This window comes from Aspergillus ochraceoroseus (genome assembly GCF_002846915.1).
Source record: "Aspergillus ochraceoroseus IBT 24754 chromosome Unknown P175scaffold_2, whole genome shotgun sequence".
Taxonomy (NCBI): domain Eukaryota; kingdom Fungi; phylum Ascomycota; class Eurotiomycetes; order Eurotiales; family Aspergillaceae; genus Aspergillus; species Aspergillus ochraceoroseus.
The window spans coordinates 871,485-892,585 of NW_024468477.1; the positions used below are offsets into that span (position 1 = coordinate 871,485).

Genomic DNA, 21,101 nt, shown 5'->3' on the forward strand with positions numbered 1-21,101 from the left:
GGTCTAGAAAAAACCACCGGCGAAACGGTGCTTGTTATGCCGACCTCTTGATTCAAACGCAAGTTAACCGCCGGTTAGTCGGGGATTTTCTTCGTCCGAATCCAAGGGAATCTCCTAAGCAGCGAAATTTAGGGCTGGAAGTAACTGACGGGATTAGCACTAGTATGCGTATTTACTCATTCATTCAGGTTTTATACCCACCTGTGATACAATCATAACATTGGAATACGCAATTATACCATGGAAAAATGAGCATGTTGAATCTAGACTCTTGGATGGAATGAATTATTGTGGGAACCTATTATCTTAGGCAACACGTATTGTCACTGTATAAGTGAACTGTTTTAAGCCGGACCGAGAATCAAACCTATAGAGGCAATAACTGAATTGTCAAACCTTAGAAGAAGCCCCGTGATGTAGTAGTTTGGTGATGCGCAAAGAGTCTGAATGTTGAGGAAAACTTCGGTCCCTAGTTGACGGGGCTCGGACGACAATTCGCGGTTGTAGTTGGTTCTGGACTTTGTGGAGCAAGCGAACAAGGAAGAAGTCCATCACTTACTGTAAGAGCTAAGAGATAGATTTCGGATGTCCGCACGTCAATCTCGGTCAAAGTCTCGTGAGGGGTGTGCAATGCCATAAAACGAGAAACGGCCCTCACAGAGACCAATACTCTGGTTATCTGAATCCGTACACATCGATAAGCCGGCTATGCCACTGAGCCCTCCTTCAGTATATATTTTGATGGTCTTTAGATCCCTGCTGAGCCACATAGCCTCTGTAGGAACTTTACCAAATCTGTTCACTAATTCGCTCTCTCATGCTGGACTTTGCTGCACGTAAAGCTCTTCTTTTAGAAATCTTTGGCCTGACCTAGACGGATGCTCATTTCGAACCAAGATGGTTTCTTCAAAAGTAGGGTTACTTTGATGCAGCCAGCCTAGGTGTCGGAACTTTAGAGCCTGTATACCTCATGAATAATAGTCTCACAAAGAATTCATAGATCACTTACATCACGAATGATCCTCAAGCTCCTAGGTCCCTGTCTCAGACTGAGTCCCTCCCAACAACGGATGTACTTGGGGTCACCAAACAACCATGGAGAGCTTCCATATTTCATACTCCTGACTCCAAGCGCATCCTCGACAAGCCATATAGCATCAGTTGGGTAATGACAAATATCAATAATATGGAGGCTTTCAGTCTTGTTACCGATGAATGATTCTGAACCGCAAGCTATAAACCCAATGCCACAGATATAATGTACATTATTTAGCAGTATACTGCATACTATAAGTCTTTCAGCTGTGTCTGGAATGTCCATGATTTCCCTATATAGCCCATTTCGAAAACCAACAAGGAAAGGACCCTCATGGTCAAGTTCTTGTAGAGCAGGTCTTCCTGGACGGAGGGAAGCATTTTTGAGGCTTCAAAAGTGTGAGAGGATCTGGACATCCTGCTTGCAGATTTAGTGCCAGTGCCAGTGCCAGTGCCAGTACCAGTTCTAAGTTCAAATCCACATGGCTTCTTCTTCTCAGAGCATGGGCGCTCGTTTCAGCCCAAGACAATATCACACAGATAGGGTATCAATAAAATATGTATACCAGACAAGGACCTAAGAAATGCTTACTAGTAGGCGTAATCCTCATTCCATTCAGAAATTGTCTATCCCGGTCAGGTTGAATTGCCTGGCATAGTCTGTATAACTGGATAGGCTGTAGCAAGACGCATGCATGATAAAGGCGTCTACAGGTGTGTAGTTTGATGAAGGAATTAGTCTAATCAATGTCTGCTGCGCAGGCCGTATCAGACTTCTCGAAACTTGCTTAGACGCGTTCTTTTCGAAACGAATCGAGCCAAAGTCAACAACGCGGTTGTCTCTGATCATGACTTCTACCCTTTAGGTACAAACACAATAGATTATGAAGGGAAGTATGTACCTGTATTGAGATCCCATGTCCATTTTGCTCGTGTGATCCCAACAGAGCATTATTATACAAAAGTTTGAAGACTCCATGGGCCCGATTCAATTAAGAGCGCTACTTGAAAGTGGAGAAGAGGAAGAAGAAGATGATGATGATGATGAAGAGGGAACATGAATTTTGTCATCTTCATACGTGACACTGATTGTCATGATTGAGGGGATACAGATGAATCTCACCCACGCTGACGGTCAATCCGGTCCGGGGTTCTACCCTAACAACCCTAACCCTAACCCATCAAAACCCTAAGAATGTAGAAGCACAGTAAACAAAGACACACAATACTGATAGCAGCATGCTGGGTGTACCCCTGTGTAAATGACTCGCACGACTCTCTATACCGTCTTGGTCACTGCTCTGTCCAAAGCAAGGCGACCAGACGTTCCAAGCCTTGACAAAGAGCCCCACGCCATCTTCGCGCGGCTCGCTGCTATTTCTTGCGCCGCGGTCGTACGTCGGGGTCAGCATGTCCTCAGCGTGCACGGCGCCAGGGTACACAAGCCCAAACACATCCGTGCCATTTGAAACCTGGTTGCAAGCCGGGACATCCTGGGTAATGGCTCGGTTGGGCGCCCCGACGTCCTCCGCTTGACTAGCCACCCCGAACGCTCTCCATGGATCAAACTCGCCATTGGTAAACATGACATTGCTCGCCTGCACGTTCCACCCGCCCAAGGACTGCAGCCAGCTGTTGTTGATGGTGGGGGGGATGCTGGACTGCGGGAAGTCTGCAAACGTTGACGCGATGATCTCTTCCGCCCGGACTGCGGAAACGTTGTAGTATTCGCTGAGTACCGTGTATGAATCACTCGTGTTTGATCCCTGGAAGTACCCCACCTGAGTCAAGGACTGCCACTTCCAACTCACGGCGTCGACCTCATCGGTGAAAGTCATGTCTTGGGGTAGCGTCTCTCGGAAGTTGGCGAAAACCGCATTGGCCTGGAAGAGGCCATAGGCGTATGCGTAGAAGGCGACGGCCGCCCCATTATTACTATTATTATTATTGCTGCTGCTGTTGTTGTTACTACTATCATTGCCCTCTACAGAGGCAGCAATGCCGTCGTCTAAAGGCGTAGCTCCCGCAGGGTTACCGAAAACCACCTGGCTCTCATTTGCCAAACTTTGCATCTTAGAAAAGTCCTGGAGGAACGTGTGGACGTCGAAACTCTCCATCTGATCGCAGAAGACTTGGGTAGTGTGGGCCGCTCCGAGGTTCTGGTAAGCACTGGAGAAGCTCAAGGCGCTGCTCAAAGCTCCTCCGATGAAGAAAGGCGTCACAGAAAAGCTTTTCTGATAGGTATCATTGGCCAGGGCGTCGGGATTTTCGACAAAGTAACCGGCTATTTGAATCGCCTCGAGTTCGGTTTGGGAGCCTGACTGGATGACTTGGTCAACGTATTTGACCACAGCCTCGATATCGTTGGTGCAGTTCTTGGGCAAGGCCCGAGTGATGGGGTCGAAATAGATGGAGCCATCAGACCGGGTTTCCATGGGGCCGCTCGAGGCCCAGGAAGCGTAGATGATCTCGGGGTGTGTCAGTCGAATCCAGACCGCGCGTGCTCCAGGGTACGATCCGCCGACAAATATCCAAGGGGTTTGGTATGGACCCAGGTTCGTCGTGCTGTTGAGGACCCGGTTTTCACCGAGCGTGGTTTGGTTGAAGTTGTTGGCAAAATAGACCACATCCTCAAGAGCTTGCTCGACGGTCAAGTACATATACCCCGGTGCATCAGCCAGCGGCAGACCACTGGTGTCATTCAGGGGCACGGGTCGACTGTAGCCATAGTACCGATGTTCCCAGCCGACCACCACGCCGTTCAGCTCCGCCGCGAGACTCGTAGCGACGCTTTTGGTTCCATTGTAATCTGCCAGAAACCAGGCGGCTGCGAGGGGAGAAATGCCGCTTTCGCCAAAGTCGAAGACGATCACCGGCCCACCCATTTTGTAATAGGTGTCGTTAATGAAGAAACGGTTGAGGTACGTGTCCGTGTTGGATGTGTTGAAGTGGTCAACGGGAGTGGAGATGCTATAATTTGGCACATTTGGGAGGCTAGGTAGGGATTCAGCAGTAGTCCTTTTGTTCGCCCGGTTGTTCATATTGATTGCAAGCACATTCTGGGCTACCAGAAGCCTGCGGGCGAGGACACTCGCTCTCATTGTCTAACGTTAAATCTTGGACAACAAGATATGCCAGATATCTGGTGAAAGACAAAAGAGGTCCTTAGGAATACCCCCCCCAAAGGGCCCCGGAATAGAAATTCTCAACTAATTGTGCTTCCTGGGATCGCAGCTGATTGGGTATTTGCAGAGGTTTTGTCCATCTCTGTTTCTGGTCTAAATTCGTGCAATAGGGACATGCATGCCATGTTCAGCTTTGGCTTGGTTTCGGATAGGATCTGTCTCCCACGCTTCGTTAGCCCAAAAACCACGATTTTCCGTTTCCTGCAGATATAAATCCGCTGCCATTACTTCGACACTATAATATTAGCGTCGAATTTCACTAGAAGACCTCGTGTCATATGCCATCACCTGTCATCGGACCCATATGGCTGACAGATTGGCAGACTCGTCTGTCTTGACAAGGCTGGTTGCTGTTCTTGTGTAATAAGAAAACACTTAGCGGCTGGGAATATGCAAATATAAGACTTTTACTATTATAAAGCCACAAAAAGACAGGTCTCCGATAATAAGGAGATCTATGTTGTGCTATATCCTGGCCTGTGACACAACCCCTGCGTCAGTTTGAGAGGCTGTGAATGAGCAGATTCGTACCTTTTAAACTAAACCTCCTAATAGTTAATGACTTGACCTTGGTCAGACAATCTGAATTGAATGATTGGTTGGAAGTTGTTGCGAGTCGGCAGCTGTCAGCAAGAATATCGGCGATTTTCTGATTAGGGCACGCCACTTTATAGGCATCTCAAGGCCAAAGGTTCCACCTTGTATTCCTAGCTATTTAATTTACGACTCTTTACCTTGGAGTTCTCTGTCAGTCGCTGCTCCACATCTTTCGATAGTCTAAATAGTGAATTTACTCGTCTACCCAAAGCGTCCCACGAGTAATAGGCGAAAGGTTCTCTCGCCTTTAAGTGGCAATTTGAGCGCGGCGGATGAATGACGCTCTGGGAACAGGAATCACATCATAAGTGTTCAGTATCCCCGACTCTCGGAGTGATAGTCCGTCTTTCTTAAGCGGTTGCATTTAGTGAAGGGCAAGTGAATGTTTCAGATCAATTCCCAAGAAGTCCAGGCTCTATTCAAGTATACCAGAGAACAACACAAGAGCAAGAACTAATTCCGGTAGTAGCCAAAATAGAGGTTGCAAGGTAGTAAACGTAAGCAATTCATGATAGATAAACGCTCTCAAAGGTCTATTGATCCTGAAACCATGGATGCTCCAATGCCTGATGCGCTGTGAGTCGCTTGGTCGGGTCCAGGCTTGTGAGCCGCTGAATAAGATCCTTGAACGCTGAAGTCGGGAAAAGGCCTGTATGGGAGATATTCCTCAGACCTTTCATCCCATAACATCTGTAGGACCTGGCAACTGATCTCATCATCGGCAATATGTTTCAAGAGGCCATCAACCCCTCCAGAGTCTCCAAAATACGAAACTTGGCGTTGTAGGCGAATGAGAGCAGGGAGTGCACCCTGGGATTGGTGTTTTTTGAAATCTTCGTCGGGACCAAAGATGACACGCCCGAGGATAGCGTAGGTGCAGATGCCATCTTTGCAATGGTCCTTCTAAACATAGTAGGCTGATATATTATCATCAAAATAGGACAAAGTAACTTTGCGATTAAGGAACTGGTGATGAGAGGAAAGGAAACACCAGGCAGGTCGAGAGCCTTCGAGAGGGATAATCTGATGAAGGTATACAGCAATAATATCTCAGTCGTCAGCCGCACAGGGAGAGTGAGTAGGCAAGCTCCTATAGCTAACAAGTCAGTTAGACTTGCCAACTCAAGCCATATGTTATTAGTGAGTTACCCTGGGGTTCACTCTGGAAAAGATACTCCATGTTTCTATTTTACATGGACTAGTACGGAGAATGAACGAAAGAAAAATAATCACAAAGCTATCCAATAATGCTATATACCCTATTTTTTTAAACTAATGCTCTTGAAATCGGCTGTGGTATTCTTGATGGCAATTTCCACCGGCAGTCTTTCCATGGAGCTTGCACCATAGAAACCATGCACGCCCTGCACCCTCTCGAGAATGAACCTCGCATCCTCCGGACGAGCAATCGGACCACCGTGACAGAGCACAATGATGTCCGGATTAAGCTTCACGGCGGTATCCCGAATAGCCTGGATATCAGAAACACACTGGTCCAGCGATTTGCCAGTCCTCGCGCCGATCAAGCCAGAGGTCGTCAAGCCCATATGCGCAACCAGAATATCGGCACCGGCCTTCGTCATCGCGATGGCCTCCTCCACATTAAACACATAGGGGGTGGTAAGGAGACCCAGCTGCGCCGCTTGCCGGATCATTTCCACCTCCTTGCCATACCCCATCTCGGTTTCTTCTAGGTTGGCTCGGAACTGACCGTCGATGAGTCCCACGGTGGGGAAATTCTGGACGCCCGCAAAGCCCAGCGCCTTCAGCTGCTCGAGAAATTTGGGCATGGATTTGAAGGGATCGGTTCCGCATACACCGGCGACAACGGGGGTGTTTTTGACGATGGGGATGACTTCCGCGGCCATTTCCACGACCACTTCGTTGGCGTTGCTGTAGGGCATCAAGCCCGCGAGACTTCCACAGCCGGCCATGCGGAAGCGACCGCTGTTGTAAATGACGATGAGATCACCGCCACCGGCCTCGACCGATTTAGCGGAAAGTCCAATGCCTGATGAGTTGTTAGGATCATCTGAAACAGGGCTTTAAGGTCTTACCGGCTCCAGCTCCAACGATGGGCCGTCCTTGTTCAATTTGATGACGTAGACGAGCGAGAATCTCGCTGCGAGAGGTAGGTGGTGCCATTTTCAATCGAATGTGAATTGAGTTCGACGCTGCTAAAGAGTGAAGTGGAAGAAGGGAGCATTGGTTCGGCCGGACCAGTCCTATTTATGGACAGTACCTGCTCGAATGATGGTGCGATATGTAATACACGTTTCGACCGTGATGGCAAGCGGAGCGGAGTTAGGAGAGCGCAGAAGACGGAGATGGAAACATGGGAAGAATCGCCCTGGATAATCTATTTTCAAAATAGTGAGGTAATTAATACACTTACGCAATCTTGTCATCAAATGGGCTTGAGTTCATAATTATACTAGTAGACCTGACACAAGCTCTGTTCTAGGTGGATACATATCCTATTGTTCAGCCCGGTGTTTTTTCACCAGCGTCATCAGGCTCTCTGCGATTGCAACAGCAAATCCACCGTCATTAATGTCCCTCTCGTCCGAAACTACTCGAATCCCACGGCCCTTCAATCCCGAGCTTAAAGTATTGGCAAGGATTCCGTCCGCTTCGGCATCCATGAACGTTGATCCCGCAGTGCTTACAAGACTAACCCCACCCCTGGGAAGCCAGACCTCTACCATCTCAGGATTTTGAGTGAAGGTGTGGAGTTTGTCCAGGATGAAATCTCCAACCTGCTGGCACTCGGCTGGCGAGGTCCTCATCAAGGTGACAGTAGGATTATGGACCATCAATTTCCGACCTCGGTACTGAGCTGGGACAGCTTCGACCGGCCCGAAATTCACCATATCGGTAGCTCCAACGGAAATGATGTTAGGAATGCCCCGCTTGAGCGTGGCTTCAAGCCGGTTCCTGTCGCAACGCATATTCCCCCCCGCCACAAGATCACAGATTTCAGTGGTGGTGATATCCAAGATTGCGTCCAGATGCCCTTCTTCAACTAACCGTTCCATGGCCATCCCTCCATGGCCAGTGGCATGAAATACGTAGACTTCCACCGAGTATTTCTCTTCCAGATGGTGTCGAATACGATCCACACACGGGGTTGTTACTCCAAACATTGTTATTCCCACCCGCGTCTTTCTCTTCATCAACTTGCCATCATTTCCTTCCGCCGGGGTTGCATGTCTCAACCGGTGTTCATAAGCCGATGCCATACCAACCATGGCTCCGGCAGCATTCCCCAACACTTTCCCCAGTAGCTGATTCATACCGGCGATATCCACAACCGAATACATCATGCTAATGTCGCATTCTCCGACTACGGGCCCGGTATCTCCTGATGCGATTGTGCTAACGATCAGTTTGGGGAGCCCAATCGGTGCGGCTTTCCTCATGACGGCCGATATCAGGCTGGTTCCCCCGCTGCCGCCCGCGCCGATGATGCCGTGGATTTCATCTGTGCGCGTCAAATCCTCCACACACCGACTGACACAGTCGATCATAAATTCGATGACCTGCCCTCGGGGTAGCCCCAGTAATTGTGTGCGGGAACCACTTGCATATTTCGCAATCAGATCAGTATGGCTCACGGTGATGGCAGGATTGTTGACAGCCTGACGCCCGCAGTCAATGAGCGAAATCTGGAGAGGACTAGCAAGGCGGGCCGCGGTTTCCTTCAATTGATCGTGAAGATAAAGGATCTCAGAAAGCTTGGTATCAAGCGTGCCTAGAAGGATGATGTGTGGCATAGTTTTCGTAGGTGAAGAATGAGATGCTGAAGTGGTGACTTGGTGATAATCACAGTACTGAGAATGAACACGGATAGTATAAAGCTCTTTTAAAGGCTAAGGTTTAAATACTAAAAGCACTTGCCAGACATGCCCCATATGATGATAATTAAGAAGAAGAAGAAGAAGAAGGGAAAGTGTGAAAGTAACATTAGATAGAGAGAAGAGTATACTAGTATGATAGTGGGGTTTTTTTCCCGCTGGCCTCCGATTTCCGCCATCTCCGCGCGGGAGTTAACATCTCTCTCACCCACAACGTCCCCTCTCTCGATGGACATTAACGATCACTCGTGCGTTTCCGGTCTATGTTGAACGGCGTTGATTTGCAGAGCCCATGTCCATCCCGCGAACTCGGCAGCGTGTTCCCGTCTCGTGTGAGCCTTGCCGCATTCGCAAGATCCGTTGCCCTCGGGATACCCCGCCTTGTGGTAGCTGCGTCCGTCGCCGAATTCCAGCAGAGCGATGCGTATATCGCAATAATAGTGGTTTGACGAGGACACCATCGCGGGAGTTGGCACGACGATCTCCCAAATCTCCGCGACGACCCTTACATGACAACTCGCCAATCGCCAATACTCCGCATCAAGGTGCCGCTGCGGCAGAGAGTAATGCCGACCTTCGAGCGCGGATCGAGAATTTAGAGCGATTGTTAGATGCGAGGACCCAGTCCCAAGGCAGTGGACCGCCATGTCCTAGTGTTCCGGACCTCGACACAGAGCCGGCGGTAACAGCGAACCCGACGGGCACTCTCATCTCGCTAGCTTCGGGACATGTGCGCTACCTACCGTTTACTTCTAGCTGGCGTATTGTCCACCGTGCTTCCCACGAAGCCTCATTCCCTAATCAGGATAGTGCTCTAACCGATACGCCTAATGGACCGTATCCCTTTGGCGAGCATGAGGTCGAGAATCGACACAATCTATTAGCAAGACTTCCCCCGACTGAGCACTGTCATCAATTAACTAGTCTCTACCTTGACTCGTTTGGTCCTGTATGTTTCTTTTCTTTTTTTTTTTTTTTTTTTGAACAGACCTGCACAACTAAGTTGATTAGATTTTTCCAATCATACACCGGCCGACATTTCAGAAGAAGTATCACCAGTTCTACGAGAATTCAGACCAGGTACCTTTGGTATGGCTGGCTCTGCTTTTCAGCGTCCTGGGGACTGCGGTCCTCGCACTGGACAAGGATAGCCCTATTCTCAGCAGCCTTAGCCGCAAGGCCAATCCGTGGGATAGAGTGACTGAGATCTCCGAGAGATATTACACGGCTGCAATGAAATGCCTTGAAGCAGACCGGTACCTTTGGCGCCATAATATCTCCACGCTGCAGGCGCTGCTAAATATCATTTACGGTATTCACCATAGTCATGGGCAGACATGGACACTGTTGGGCCTGGCTCATCACCTTGCGCTCTCCATTGGGTGTCATGTCGACCCGGCCACATTCTCGTTAGATGCCGTGGAGGTAGAAGAGCGTCGGCGGTCTTGGCTAGGTCTCATGATGCTACTTTGCAACCAAAACATGTCAATGACCGGATTTGATATGCATCAGAGAATGTTATCCTCTCGCGTCCTTCTCCCTGCAAAAGTGTGGGATGAGAGCATCCTACCTGGAAAGCCACCCCCGGTGGCCGAACCCGAAGAAGTTATGACTCCCATCTCGTACTTCATCTCGAAATCTCGCCTTTTCGAAATATCCTCCGAGATATGCAACCCCGTAACTGGTGCTTGGCCTGACAATCCAGCACTTCTTCGCCGCCTGGATGCCGTTATCCAAGCGGAGTTAGCTCCTTGGGAACAGAGCTACTTGTCGAAAATCCACACAGAATATTCTCTCGTCCATACTAACCTCCTGCTGAGCTTTGCACATCACTTAGTTCTACTCTTGCATTGTACTACGTTGAATGAACCATCCTTTGGCCCGTCCGAGCATAGCTGGTCCAAGCAACGCTGCATGGCAAGTGCACAGCGAGTCCTGGAACTTCATGCCGACTTCTACCACTCGCCCCAGTTCGCGCCTTTCCACTGGTACATCCGGGGTCGAGGAGCCTTCCATGCCTTTCACGCTGCGTTCGTTTTAGTCCTGATATTTTCAAGCGAGCCCGAAAGCCCACCGCCTGTAAATGTACTGCGAATGCTCCACGAATGTTATGATCGGCTAGAGGCTTCGAGGGCCCACAGTCTTCTATGCACCAGGACAGCGACTATTCTCCGCCAAATACTGTAAGTGTGCTCCGATCAGCTGTAATACCTACTACATATCTAGTCCACTCGGAAGCTAACGTGAAAAAAAAAAAAGATGTAGATCAAGCAGACTGATAGGACCACAAGGAACCTTTTCGAACGAACCCGCAACTGGCGTTACTCAAGGTGCAACTTTCAATACTTCAGCCGACCTCAGTAACGGCCAGCATTTTTCCATCGCTGCGGATGTCGATTTTCCTAGTTTCGCCCGGCAGATTGAGCCCCTACAGTGGGTTAACCCGATTAATATGGACTGGGACCAATGGGATGTGATTATGGACTCACTTGGGCTTGCATCCTAAGTACCATGCATAGTCTACCTGTAATCTGGTTCTGCTAATGATCATAGTAAGGTTCGGAACGGGGAACCTTGAAGAAAAGAGTGCATTGCTGTAATCTATAGAGAGGGAACTTGGAGTTAAAATTCACCATCTCTTTCTTTTGCTAAGCTATGCAACCCCCGAATCAAATCAACAAGGACATATATGACCGTTGGAAGTAGAAAATGGGCTCCCGTCTGTCAGCCCTATGTACTGAAGAGAAGAAACAACGATAAGAGACCCCCATCGAGGGGTAAATGGGTCTATACAGGCTAAGTTGACTCCATATTTTGAGAGTCACTGTCAATCTTGATTCTGCAGTGAACACGTCACGAATCCCTTGCTTCCCAGCTATTAAAGCCCGACTCCCGCCCTTGAAACCAACCCCAACATACGGAGTACTGAACTACTGAACTACACAACTGAGCTATTTAGCTACTCAAGTTCCCCTCAATCAAACCTCAAGATGTACTCCCCTAAAGTCGGCGATAGCATCGAGGACCTCGACACGCCGTCCATGATTGTCGACCTCGATCTTGCCGAGGCTAACATCCAAAAGCTCATGGACAAGCTCTTGCCAACCGGACTCAATATCCGCCCTCATCTCAAGACGACAAAGAGTGCAATCCTGGCCAAGAAGCTGGTCCAGCAAGGCGCAACCGGCGGATGCGTGGCGAAAGTGAGCGAGGCGGAAGCAATCGCCGCCGCGGGCTTTGACGACTTGCTGATTACCTGCGAAATCATCGGGCCGAGGAAAGTCGAACGACTGGTGGAATTATATCGCAGGCACCGCAAAATCCGGATAGTGATTGACAGCGAAGTCGGCGGGACGTCGATCAACGACGCCCTGGCGCGCTCGGGGATCGAGGAACCCATCTCGGTGCTGATCGACCTGGATGTCGGGCTGCATCGGACTGGCGTGCAGCCTGGCGAGCCGGCCCTGGCGCTTGCGCGACATATTGGCCAACTGGACCATTTGAGACTGATCGGGGTCCAGGGCTACGAGGGCCACTTGCAGCATCTGCATGATCGCGAAGAACGGCGGGCCCTGTGTCTTCACGCGATGGAGATCCTCACCGGTACCGCGGACGCCTTGCGCCAGGCAGGGTTCCGAATCGAAGTGGTCACCACGGGCGGGACGGGCACGGCGGAGTTTTGCGCCGCGGTGCCTGGCGTCACGGAGCTGCAGCCGGGGTCTTTCATCTTCATGGACACGGATTACCGAAATGCTGTAGGCTCGTTCTACTCCAACAGCTTGACGATCCTGTCCACGGTCGTGAGCAAACAGGGCCCGCGTGCGGTCACGATTGATAGTGGACTGAAGTCGTTGACGACGGATAGTGGCTTAGCGGAGTGCAGGGACCCGAGATATGTTTATGGCGTTCTTGGTGATGAACATGGCTCGCTCACCTGGGCGCAGGGCACACCCTCCCTGTCCGTTGGTGACCGTGTCGAGATGATTCCGAGTCACATCGATCCGACCGTCAACCTGCACGACTTTTATTTTGCTCACAGAGGAGGCATCGTTGAGGAAATCTGGCCAGTCGATTCACGGGGGAAGGTCCAATAGGGATCAGAATATGTACTAATCAAGCCACGGCCCTATATCTCATAGAGTCTATTTCTAATTAATTACATAGAGATAGTCGGCGGTATTTGGCGAATTATAGCAACGCCTTTCTAATTAGGAATTTGATGGCGACTCTTCAAGACTGCCTTGGGTGTCTAGATAACTATTAATTTCACTCTCTGAGTCTGAGATTAGAGGAAAAGCGGATGCATCGTCACATTCATTTCAAAGTGAAGAAGAATTAAATACATCAAGAGAGGATGAAAGATGAAAGATGAAAGATGAAAGATGACGTTGGGCTAAAACGCATGACTAGCCCGATTGGGTATAAAGAATCCCAGCCATCGGATTTCGATGGATTCAAATTGTTGTGTTGGCAGCTCCTTTCCTTCTTATCATGGTCGCATTGTTTATAATTGAGGTCGTCTTGGATCTCTTTCTGTCTGGTTTATCCCAGGGCTTGGTCCATCCTACAGAACAGAATGTTGGGTGAGATTCACAAGTAACCTGCATCTTAATCTTGTTGGTATGATATGACGTCCCGAGCGGCGATAGTATAGTGTCTTGGAACTTGAAGAAAGGCTGATGGTTCTCACAAGTCCAGTCTAGTCAGATCATGTTACTCTCTTCCCTATTACTCGGGGTAGCTTCATGCGCTGCACAAGTCTCCGCAGACGCAGCAGACCAGATCCTACAGCACAATGCCGCCATCCAAACGCTTCTCGCGCAGACGCCCGTCCAGGGCGTGCATAAAATGAGCGACGACGAGGGCGAGAAGTTCTTCATGGACTATTGGCATTTCGAGGACGACCCGATCGTCGGGAACTTCACTGAGCGCCAGGAAAGCAACCCCCCCCGCGAAACTGACCGAAGCGCTCTTCTGCCTCGTTCATATCCGTTCCATCCGTCGTTTGCGCTTGATTCCGATCGGCTGCGAAACTTGCGTTTTTCACACCTGGTTAAAAAGGACTTTCAGTGTCCGTCAGGGACCTACAGTTGTACTGCGATCAATCGACCAGATAGCTGCTGCTCTACCGATGAGACGTGCATGATCGTCAAGGATACGGGGTCTGGCGATGTAGGCTGCTGTCCCTCGGGACAAACCTGTTCTGGGACCATTGGTTCCTGTTCGCAGGGGTACACTAGCTGCCCATCGTCTCTTGGGGGGGGATGCTGTATTCCTGGGTATGAGTGTGTCACTGGGGGCTGTAGGTCTATCCCCAACCCAACCAGATGAGTTTGCAATCTAACCAAGTGGTCCAGGTGCCCGTGTTTTCACCGTGACAGTGACAATATCGTCGACAACGATCACGACTGTATCCACTGAAACAGTCCCCCCAACGAGTCCGACTGCCACTATCACCGAGACGACTAGTAGTATCAGTACTAGCTCCAGCAGCACATCACAAACCTCCTCCTCCTCCTCCTCCTCCTCCTCCTCCTCCTCCTCCTCCTCCTCCTCGACAGGAACTTTAGTCCCCCCTGCGCGACCCACCAGTTCGTCTACGAGTACCACCTCCAGGACGGCATCTACCTGTCCGACAGGGTTTTATGCATGCTCTGCAGTCTACCACGGCGGTTGCTGTCGCACGGGCCGCGACTGTGATACGACATCATGTCCCGTCGCATCGTCGACGACAATTGTGTCGAACGAGCTAACTATTGTGGCACCCGCGGCGACGAGCACCTCCACCAGCGATGGGGGCAGTCATACTGGACGGTGTGCGAGCGGATGGTTTAGCTGTGCAGATACGGTGGGCGGAGGATGCTGCCCCTCGGGGTATGCATGTGGATCAAGCTGTACGGCTGTGTCCACTGCGTCGACTACGGGGACGGTTGCGAAGGAGGCGCCGACCGCGGAGGGGAGAGCGGGTCGAGCAGGGGTGAGTTTAGGGTTGATGAGCTGGAGTTTGATGTTGATGATGATGATGATGATGATGAGAATATGATTATGATTTGATAATAATACCGTTCACACAGTAGAATAGTAGAGTAGAATAGAATCCCCGCGTTCCTGAATGTGGCGGCGGGGATTTCACTTCTGTTTTTTCCCGCCCGCGGAAGCACAATTGGAGCACATCTTATCAATTCATGCGGTTAAAGACTATCTTCCGGCCCGAGGTTGACTCTTGACTCTTGACTCTTCTTCTTCTTCTTCTTCTTCTTCTTCTTCTTCTTCTTTCCACTCTCCAATTCCATCCTCTCCCCCTCCTGGCCAGCCACCATGTCGAACAGCACCCCCCAGAAGCCTCTGCCCTTCGGGTACCAATTCATCGCTGGTGCCGTTGCCGGTGTGTCGGAAGTAAGTGGCGGGTAACTCTGATAAATATCGGTTAAATCGAATCGTGACTTAAAACTAACCCACCTGTGTGACTAGATTCTGGTGATGTATGTTGTGTTTAAATATATTCGAAATATATCCCGTTTTAAAAACTAATCCAAGCGAAATAGGTACCCATTGGATGTTGTCAAAACCCGAGTGTACGTTTTTTTTTTTTTCCCTTGCACCCTATCAATTCAATTGACTAATTAATACCTTACCCCAGTCAACTCCAGCAAGGCACGGCGGCTGCCGGTGAAGAAACCTACAATGGCATGCTGGACTGTTTCCGCAAGATCATCCGAAATGAGGGGTACGTCTTACACAATTATAAAAAAACAAAAAAAAAAAAAAAAAAAAAAAAGGTACTAACTCGGAGAAAAAAAGCGCCTCTCGTCTATACCGCGGAATCAGCGCCCCCATCCTAATGGAAGCCCCGAAACGCGCGACCAAATTCGCCGCCAACGACAGCTGGGGAGCCTTCTACCGCAACCTGTTCGGCATGGAAAAGCAAACCCAGGGCCTGGCCGTGCTCACCGGCGCCACGGCCGGCGCGACCGAGTCCTTCGTCGTGGTGCCGTTCGAACTAGTCAAGATCCGCCTGCAGGACCGCGCCTCGGCCGGGAAATACAACGGCATGGTCGACGTCGTGAAGAAGATCGTCCAAACCGAGGGCCCGCTGGCGCTTTACAACGGCCTCGAATCTACCCTGTGGCGCCATATCCTGTGGAACGCTGGCTACTTCGGATGTATCTTCCAGGTGCGCGCGCAGATGCCGCCCGTCGAGCCGGGAAACAAGTCGCAGCAGACCCGGAACGACCTCATCGCCGGTTCGATCGGAGGAACCGCCGGTACCCTGGTGAACACGCCCATGGATGTGGTCAAGTCGCGAATCCAGAATAGTCCCAAGGTGCCGGGCCAGGTGCCCAAGTATAACTGGGCCTGGCCGGCTGTGGGGACCGTGCTGAAGGAGGAAGGCTTCGGGGCCTTGTACAAGGGATTCATGCCCAAGGTGTTGCGATTGGGTCCTGGTGGTGGTATTTTGTTGGTTGTGTTTACAGGGGTGATGGACTTTTTCCGTACGATGCGTGGCGAGTAAGAAGAAGCAGAAGAAGAAGAAGAAAAAAAAAAGAAGATAGAATTTTTGGGGGGTGCGTGTGACCAAGAAGAGAAAGTTTTGTTCCAACTTTGCAATATAGATAGTATAATATTGTTACTTGTTGTTAGGTTGTGCCATAGAGAAAGAAAATAACGACATCTACAACATTGGAGATAATCCATCTATAATATCTTATCTTATCTATATATATGCCTGGGGGGGGGGGGAAATATACTAAATATAACATTTCATGTAGCTAATACAAGAATGATCTCATCAAGGTCAGCGAATATTACATGCGACCTAAATCATATATCAATGTATAAAGTTATAAAGACGGCTATATAAAACAAGACATACACAGCACGCGTAGTAAGTTCCGAAATAATGACAGCGACAACAATAAAAAAAATAACACGTATTAAGAAGAGTAAGGAAAAGGGTATCGATATGAAAACGAGAAAACGAGAAAAGACACAGTATAGGAAACCCGCCAACACAAAAGTGAAGATGTTGCTTTGAAATCCCAAGAGTGATCAAGAAACTAATAAGCAATAACATCGAAGCAGAGGGGCGTGTTAAAGCATAGCCACCATTATGCGCAAATCATCCGTACAGCAATAAATAAATAAAAAAAAAAAACATAAGAATAAAAAGCATCAGGTAATGATCTACCCCCAGAGGAACGCAAGTGGTACCGAAGAAACCATGATAAACGAGAAAATGGAAAAGAAAAAGAGATCATTAATCCGAAGAGATGTCAACTTCCACATACGCCGGTCAACCACCCCCATCCATTGGACGCCTTTGTATGCAACAGGTCATGACGTGTAATCATGAAAAACTAGTAGCTCCAGCGGCATCAGGGAAGACCCCTAGTTCATCTCCATCGCATACTCATCTTCCTCCTTGAAGCTCATACCAGCGTGCCCAGAGCTACCCCAGTATTGGGCCTGTCCGCTGCCGCCGTTGTTATTACCGCCGGTAAACGGAGGGCTGAGACTCTGAGGGCTCAAGGCGCCATTTGGCGAGACAGTATCACCAGCCATGTTGGTGTGCTTGGGTACTCGTAGGCCACTTCCAGGAGCACGGCTGTATTGGAAGGAGCTGGGGTCATTTTTCTCCAGCGCATCCAGAATCTCCGTGCGCATACGTTTCTCCTCTTCGGTTTGCTCAAATGGCCAAGTTCCCCCAAGGCTACTGATTAGTTCAGCAAGTTCAGCCTCTTGCTGGATCTTGACGTGCAATGCCCACATCAAATCCCTCATCCATCCCACGGCACCATTAAGAATGTCCCCCTTGTTAGGTCCTTTCTCCTTCTCCTCGATTGGGAGGCCCATGGTGATATTGCCCGCAGCTCGGCGGCCGGTGCCGCCAGCCAAAAGAGAGGTTGCGGCGTTGGAGCCTCCTCCTGTGCTAGGCAAGCTAGAGTTATTAACAAGCTGTTTACGGACTTTGTCATCTTCCAAACGGTGCTGGGGGACCAGGTGCGAAAGATCTTGGATTCTCTCATTGATGTTGTCACGTCGTCGACGTTCAACCAGGTTGTGGGACGCTCTCCTGCGGCGGCGTTTGGCTTCCTGTGACTCTAGATCCTGGGCACTTCCGGGCATGTGAGCATCTACCTTGGCCGGCAAGGAAGCATGCTTTCCCGACTTGAGGATTTCAGAAATACCAGCATGGTGCGATGGATGGCCTGGGGATGAGATAGGGGATTCTGCATAGGAGTGCGCACTTCCGGGTGTGCCATCCCATTGGTTTGAAAGAGTCTTCTGATGACGGTGCTGTAGACCCGTACGGATGGGCTGGGTGGGGAAGCTCCCGGACTCTGGAGTTCCGAGGGTCAGAGCGCCCAAAGCAGGTGTTTTGGGAGTCATGGGGCTGCGGCCATCCATTGATGTACGGTCCATTGCCTGCAAACTGGGTCGGGCCTTTGCACTGAGGTAGTTTTGCTCAAAATTGGAGCCAGCACTCTGGAGGTGGGAAGAACTCAGCTGGCCTTGGTTCATACCCCTAAAGTGGTCATAGTTGAAGCTGCTCTGTAGGAAAGGGCTGTGGATGGGAGCACCATCCGGAGTGTTTGAGTACATCTGTGACATCTGGCCTGGATGACTCATAGAAATTCCGGGACTGGAGTGCTGGTCCTGAAGGTAATTTCGCGTTAGACCATTCGCCCCGTTAATTTCCAAATCTAACAATTCATCTGTATCAATACCGGAGTTTCCGAAATTGAAACTCGAAGAGATGTTTTGTTGAGAGCTGAAGGGATAGGACATGAATCCGCTATTCTGCATCGTCAGTTCCGAGGGGTCAACCCCATCATTGGGGTTCCCGAATTGGTTGTGCATGGAGTATCCGGACTGGGACATCATGAAATGGCCTGGTTCACTATTGTGCGCGTCAGGCTCATTCTTTATGAAAATGCTTGCTTCAGTCATGGTGCACCCAGCTGAGCAAGGCCTCAACCACAAGTCGACCGCCTGACCACAGGGAGCCCTTACGATCCGAAAACGAAATGTGAAAACAAAATCACAGAATTGTGGTCAGAAACCGAGCGACCTCGACGGACGGGGTAATGGAGGGGCTGTTTGTTGTTCACCCGTCGTTTCGGTAAAATGTAAGCTGATCAGTGTGGCAAAGAAATAGCGCCAAGTCAACCACGAGAATGGTGAGTTCAAGGGCAAATACAGGTGCAAAATCTATAGGTTGGGTTGAGCTGTTAGTGACTGCCCTTCCCCCGAAAACCCCAGGTTAGAGACCTGGAGTACCCCGGATTATCTAGGAAGAACGCTATTCAAGTGAAACAAGGGGTAAAAAAACAGTAGATCACCTACCATAAACGAGACAGAGACGTGGGTTGGATGTACTCCGTAGATGAAGTCTGTTGGGAGATCGCTTGATATCGGCGGAATGAATGGAAGAGATGGGGCTGTGAAAATTGACTGGTGGTGGGTGGACAACAATGCAAGGTCAAAAAGGTATGCAGTCGAAGGCGGACGAGTCGGTAAAAAGCCACTACTATCGCGCGAGTGGATTCCAGATTCCAATAGGCCACACCGTCGATCGTTGGCCAGGCAAAGGGTGAATAATCGATCTAAAACACCGCTGTGAGCGACGTAGGAAAGTGGAATAGAAAATGGTGCGAGCGAGATGAGGAAGAGAAAAGAAAAGACAAGATAAAAATAGAGAGAAGAGTTGAGGAGGCGTGTCCATAAGCGAGGAGAGGTGAGACCAAGGGCGGCGGACAGAACAAATCGGTCCGCGGAGGCAACAAAGCTGGAACCGTGGGGATGGAAAGTCGGTCAATAAGGGCAGAATTCAAAAATGGGAGGAGACAGGCGGGGATCCCGGTCCTCGCAGTGGCACTGGAATGTATCTCCTTGACAGAGTGTTGGGGGGAGGGGCAAGGTGAGGATGTCTTGAGGATGGAAGAGGAGCGGTGACTGATAGAAATAAGGCGCAGATGAAGGAAAGATGAAATTCCTCAAGGCAGCGTGGGGGGAAGAGAAGGCGCAAGATGAAGAAAAGAGTGGATTATTTAGACCCAAGCGGTGGCCGATAGGGGTACGAGGCGGTCGGTGCTGGCAGTATGTTGGATAAGCTGCCTCCTTTGTCTTTCGAGGTCTCTCTTGTTCTCTTCTCTGACAACAGAATGTTGGGTTCAACAGTCGGCTTATTTGGACTTATTATATCATAGGGGTCAAAAGCATCTTCTGCATCCTCTGGACTCCGTTCCCCACTTGGCCAACCTGGAGGCACTCTCCGCGCAGGGGCCTGTGAGACGCTCGCTGTACTTCCCAAGGCTGCCCCGCGGTGAACTCAGCCTGCCGAGGGGACTTGTGCTGGGCAAATTGCACCGTCGAATAAGCGCCCCCCTCCCCCCCCGCGAACTGTTTCCCACGAAGATTCGATCGATGACATCCAAGCCCCGCTAACAGATGCAATGCATTCCCCCAACTGTTATTATCTGGAACAGTGGGCGCTACATCAAGCATCACACCGAATTTCCTGGTAAATTGCCCTGCTAAACACGGGGATCTCCTATGTCCAAGGATTCCAATTGTATCAGGAGAGGGGTAACTATCCCGCCTGGCTTGCTGGAGGGGATTTCGCTTTGGGTCCCAGGAGTCACCATGCAAGGGTTGGCTCCCCCTCAACTCTCTCGCGCTCATTGGTAATGCAGGGAGGGAAAGGAGACATAACTAATGAAAGACGTGCAGTTGTCTGCTTACCTAATATATTCAGATTATCTCGTTTCTAGTGGTCCTTGGAAAAAAAAGAAAAAAGGTCAGCGTCTTGCTTTAGGGAAGTATTTTTCTGTTCCCGAGTGAGGCTGGCTGATAAAGAAAATGAGTAAACACGAGAACAAGATGGGTGCGGAATACGAATCCAAAGGCACTCTCCCACCTGTGGCAGAGTAGCCTCAAGCTCCGTAACTAATCACTTAAATAAGAAGACGAGGAGCAAAGAAACAAGGCTGACGCCAGAGCAGCGGACTTCTCGGATGATGGTTCCTCCACCTGAGGAGATCGATCTTATCTCAATGGGCCCATAGCGGAAGAACAGATAAGAGACATCAACGAGGTATACCTACTTCCACCCTAGTTGGTATGAAAGACCGCAGAGATCAGGAATCTTGTGCTTGAAATGAGAGACAAGGCGGTTCAAAAGGGGGACCACAATGCAACAGATAGTACGCGAACAAACAGAGTCAGTCGGGTCTCTCGGAAAGCTTCGGCAGGAAAGAGGGCCCGGTAAAAGATGTGAAGAATGCGATCTATGACAAAAACCCTAGTCAGGACGGGATCGAAAGCCTCAGGAAGCGGAAGCAGAAAGAAAAATGACATGCAGGTAAGAGGGACGGGGAATAGAGCCTTTAAGACTCTTGAGGCATCCTATGGGGCCTCTCATTTG

General features: G+C 49.9%; 10 protein-coding genes across 10 annotated transcripts; 4 read left to right on the top strand and 6 right to left on the bottom strand.

Annotated features, from left to right (window-relative positions):
• Positions 1-616: 616 nt before the first annotated feature.
• Positions 617-1,357, bottom strand: P175DRAFT_0542312 (uncharacterized protein). The gene is made up of 2 exons (XM_040900361.1): positions 1,010-1,357; positions 617-959 (listed from the first exon to the last, which is right to left on the bottom strand). The coding sequence occupies exons 1-2, from the start codon at positions 1,319-1,321 to the stop codon at positions 816-818; spliced, it is 456 nt and encodes a 151-aa protein (XP_040753853.1). The 5' UTR covers positions 1,322-1,357; the 3' UTR covers positions 617-815.
• Positions 1,358-2,333: 976 nt separating this feature from the next.
• Positions 2,334-3,995, bottom strand: P175DRAFT_0401593 (uncharacterized protein; the record flags this gene model as incomplete). The annotated part of the gene is made up of 2 exons (XM_040892993.1): positions 2,334-3,019; positions 3,206-3,995. Coding segments are annotated over 2 exons (1,476 nt in total), but the record flags the coding sequence as incomplete, so codon positions are not given.
• Positions 3,996-5,342: 1,347 nt separating this feature from the next.
• P175DRAFT_0529520 (TIM-barrel enzyme family protein) lies at positions 5,343-6,962 on the bottom strand (the record flags this gene model as incomplete). Its single annotated transcript, XM_040899696.1, has 3 exons — positions 5,343-5,704; positions 6,091-6,828; positions 6,875-6,962. The coding sequence occupies 3 exons, from the start codon at positions 6,960-6,962 to the stop codon at positions 5,343-5,345; spliced, it is 1,188 nt and encodes a 395-aa protein (XP_040753855.1).
• A 253-nt stretch (positions 6,963-7,215) lies between these two features.
• P175DRAFT_0133867 (Tm-1-like ATP-binding domain-containing protein) lies at positions 7,216-8,754 on the bottom strand. Its single transcript, XM_040892402.1, has one exon. The coding sequence runs from the start codon at positions 8,591-8,593 to the stop codon at positions 7,295-7,297; it is 1,299 nt and encodes a 432-aa protein (XP_040753856.1). The 5' UTR covers positions 8,594-8,754; the 3' UTR covers positions 7,216-7,294.
• A 212-nt stretch (positions 8,755-8,966) lies between these two features.
• P175DRAFT_0507310 (Zn(II)2Cys6 transcription factor) lies at positions 8,967-11,180 on the top strand (the record flags this gene model as incomplete). The annotated part of the gene is made up of 3 exons (XM_040898258.1): positions 8,967-9,623; positions 9,686-10,857; positions 10,940-11,180. The coding sequence occupies 3 exons, from the start codon at positions 8,967-8,969 to the stop codon at positions 11,178-11,180; spliced, it is 2,070 nt and encodes a 689-aa protein (XP_040753857.1).
• A 484-nt stretch (positions 11,181-11,664) lies between these two features.
• P175DRAFT_0490931 (DSD1 family PLP-dependent enzyme) lies at positions 11,665-12,768 on the top strand (the record flags this gene model as incomplete). Its single annotated transcript, XM_040895814.1, has 1 exon — positions 11,665-12,768. One exon carries the CDS (start codon positions 11,665-11,667, stop codon positions 12,766-12,768), a length of 1,104 nt encoding a protein of 367 aa, XP_040753858.1.
• Positions 12,769-13,162: 394 nt separating this feature from the next.
• On the top strand, positions 13,163-14,055 carry P175DRAFT_0499001 (putative GPI anchored protein). The gene is made up of 2 exons (XM_040896639.1): positions 13,163-13,294; positions 13,368-14,055. The coding sequence occupies exon 2, from the start codon at positions 13,385-13,387 to the stop codon at positions 14,003-14,005; it is 621 nt and encodes a 206-aa protein (XP_040753859.1). The 5' UTR covers positions 13,163-13,294; positions 13,368-13,384; the 3' UTR covers positions 14,006-14,055.
• An 898-nt stretch (positions 14,056-14,953) lies between these two features.
• On the top strand, positions 14,954-16,348 carry P175DRAFT_0499003 (putative mitochondrial 2-oxodicarboxylate carrier protein). The gene is made up of 5 exons (XM_040896640.1): positions 14,954-15,070; positions 15,146-15,156; positions 15,220-15,249; positions 15,315-15,401; positions 15,476-16,348. The coding sequence occupies exons 1-5, from the start codon at positions 14,993-14,995 to the stop codon at positions 16,185-16,187; spliced, it is 918 nt and encodes a 305-aa protein (XP_040753860.1). The 5' UTR covers positions 14,954-14,992; the 3' UTR covers positions 16,188-16,348.
• Positions 16,349-17,062: 714 nt separating this feature from the next.
• P175DRAFT_0433857 (basic helix-loop-helix domain-containing protein) lies at positions 17,063-18,625 on the bottom strand (the record flags this gene model as incomplete). Its single annotated transcript, XM_040893624.1, has 1 exon — positions 17,063-18,625. The coding sequence occupies one exon, from the start codon at positions 18,623-18,625 to the stop codon at positions 17,063-17,065; it is 1,563 nt and encodes a 520-aa protein (XP_040753861.1).
• Positions 18,626-19,585: 960 nt separating this feature from the next.
• Positions 19,586-20,822, bottom strand: P175DRAFT_0133706 (uncharacterized protein). Its single transcript, XM_040892401.1, has 2 exons — positions 20,782-20,822; positions 19,586-20,453 (listed from the first exon to the last, which is right to left on the bottom strand). Exon 2 carries the CDS (start codon positions 20,357-20,359, stop codon positions 19,874-19,876), a length of 486 nt encoding a protein of 161 aa, XP_040753862.1. The 5' UTR covers positions 20,360-20,453; positions 20,782-20,822; the 3' UTR covers positions 19,586-19,873.
• Positions 20,823-21,101: the final 279 nt, after the last annotated feature.

Bases quoted from the DNA above. Each gene is read 5' to 3' on its own strand.
- P175DRAFT_0499003 (XM_040896640.1), top strand. From the start codon at position 14,993: ATGTCGAACAGCACCCCCCAGAAGCCTCTGCCCTTCGGGTACCAATTC. The intron at 15,250-15,314 runs GTACGTTTTTTT...ACCTTACCCCAG, and splicing joins GATGTTGTCAAAACCCGAGT to TCAACTCCAGCAAGGCACGG. The intron at 15,402-15,475 runs GTACGTCTTACA...GGAGAAAAAAAG, and splicing joins AAGATCATCCGAAATGAGGG to CGCCTCTCGTCTATACCGCG.
- P175DRAFT_0133706 (XM_040892401.1), bottom strand. From the start codon at position 20,359: ATGAGCGCGAGAGAGTTGAGGGGGAGCCAACCCTTGCATGGTGACTCC.
- P175DRAFT_0499001 (XM_040896639.1), top strand. From the start codon at position 13,385: ATGTTACTCTCTTCCCTATTACTCGGGGTAGCTTCATGCGCTGCACAA.
- P175DRAFT_0542312 (XM_040900361.1), bottom strand. From the start codon at position 1,321: ATGGACATTCCAGACACAGCTGAAAGACTTATAGTATGCAGTATACTG. The intron at 960-1,009 runs GTAAGTGATCTA...TGAGGTATACAG, and splicing joins GCTTGAGGATCATTCGTGAT to GCTCTAAAGTTCCGACACCT.
- P175DRAFT_0133867 (XM_040892402.1), bottom strand. From the start codon at position 8,593: ATGCCACACATCATCCTTCTAGGCACGCTTGATACCAAGCTTTCTGAG.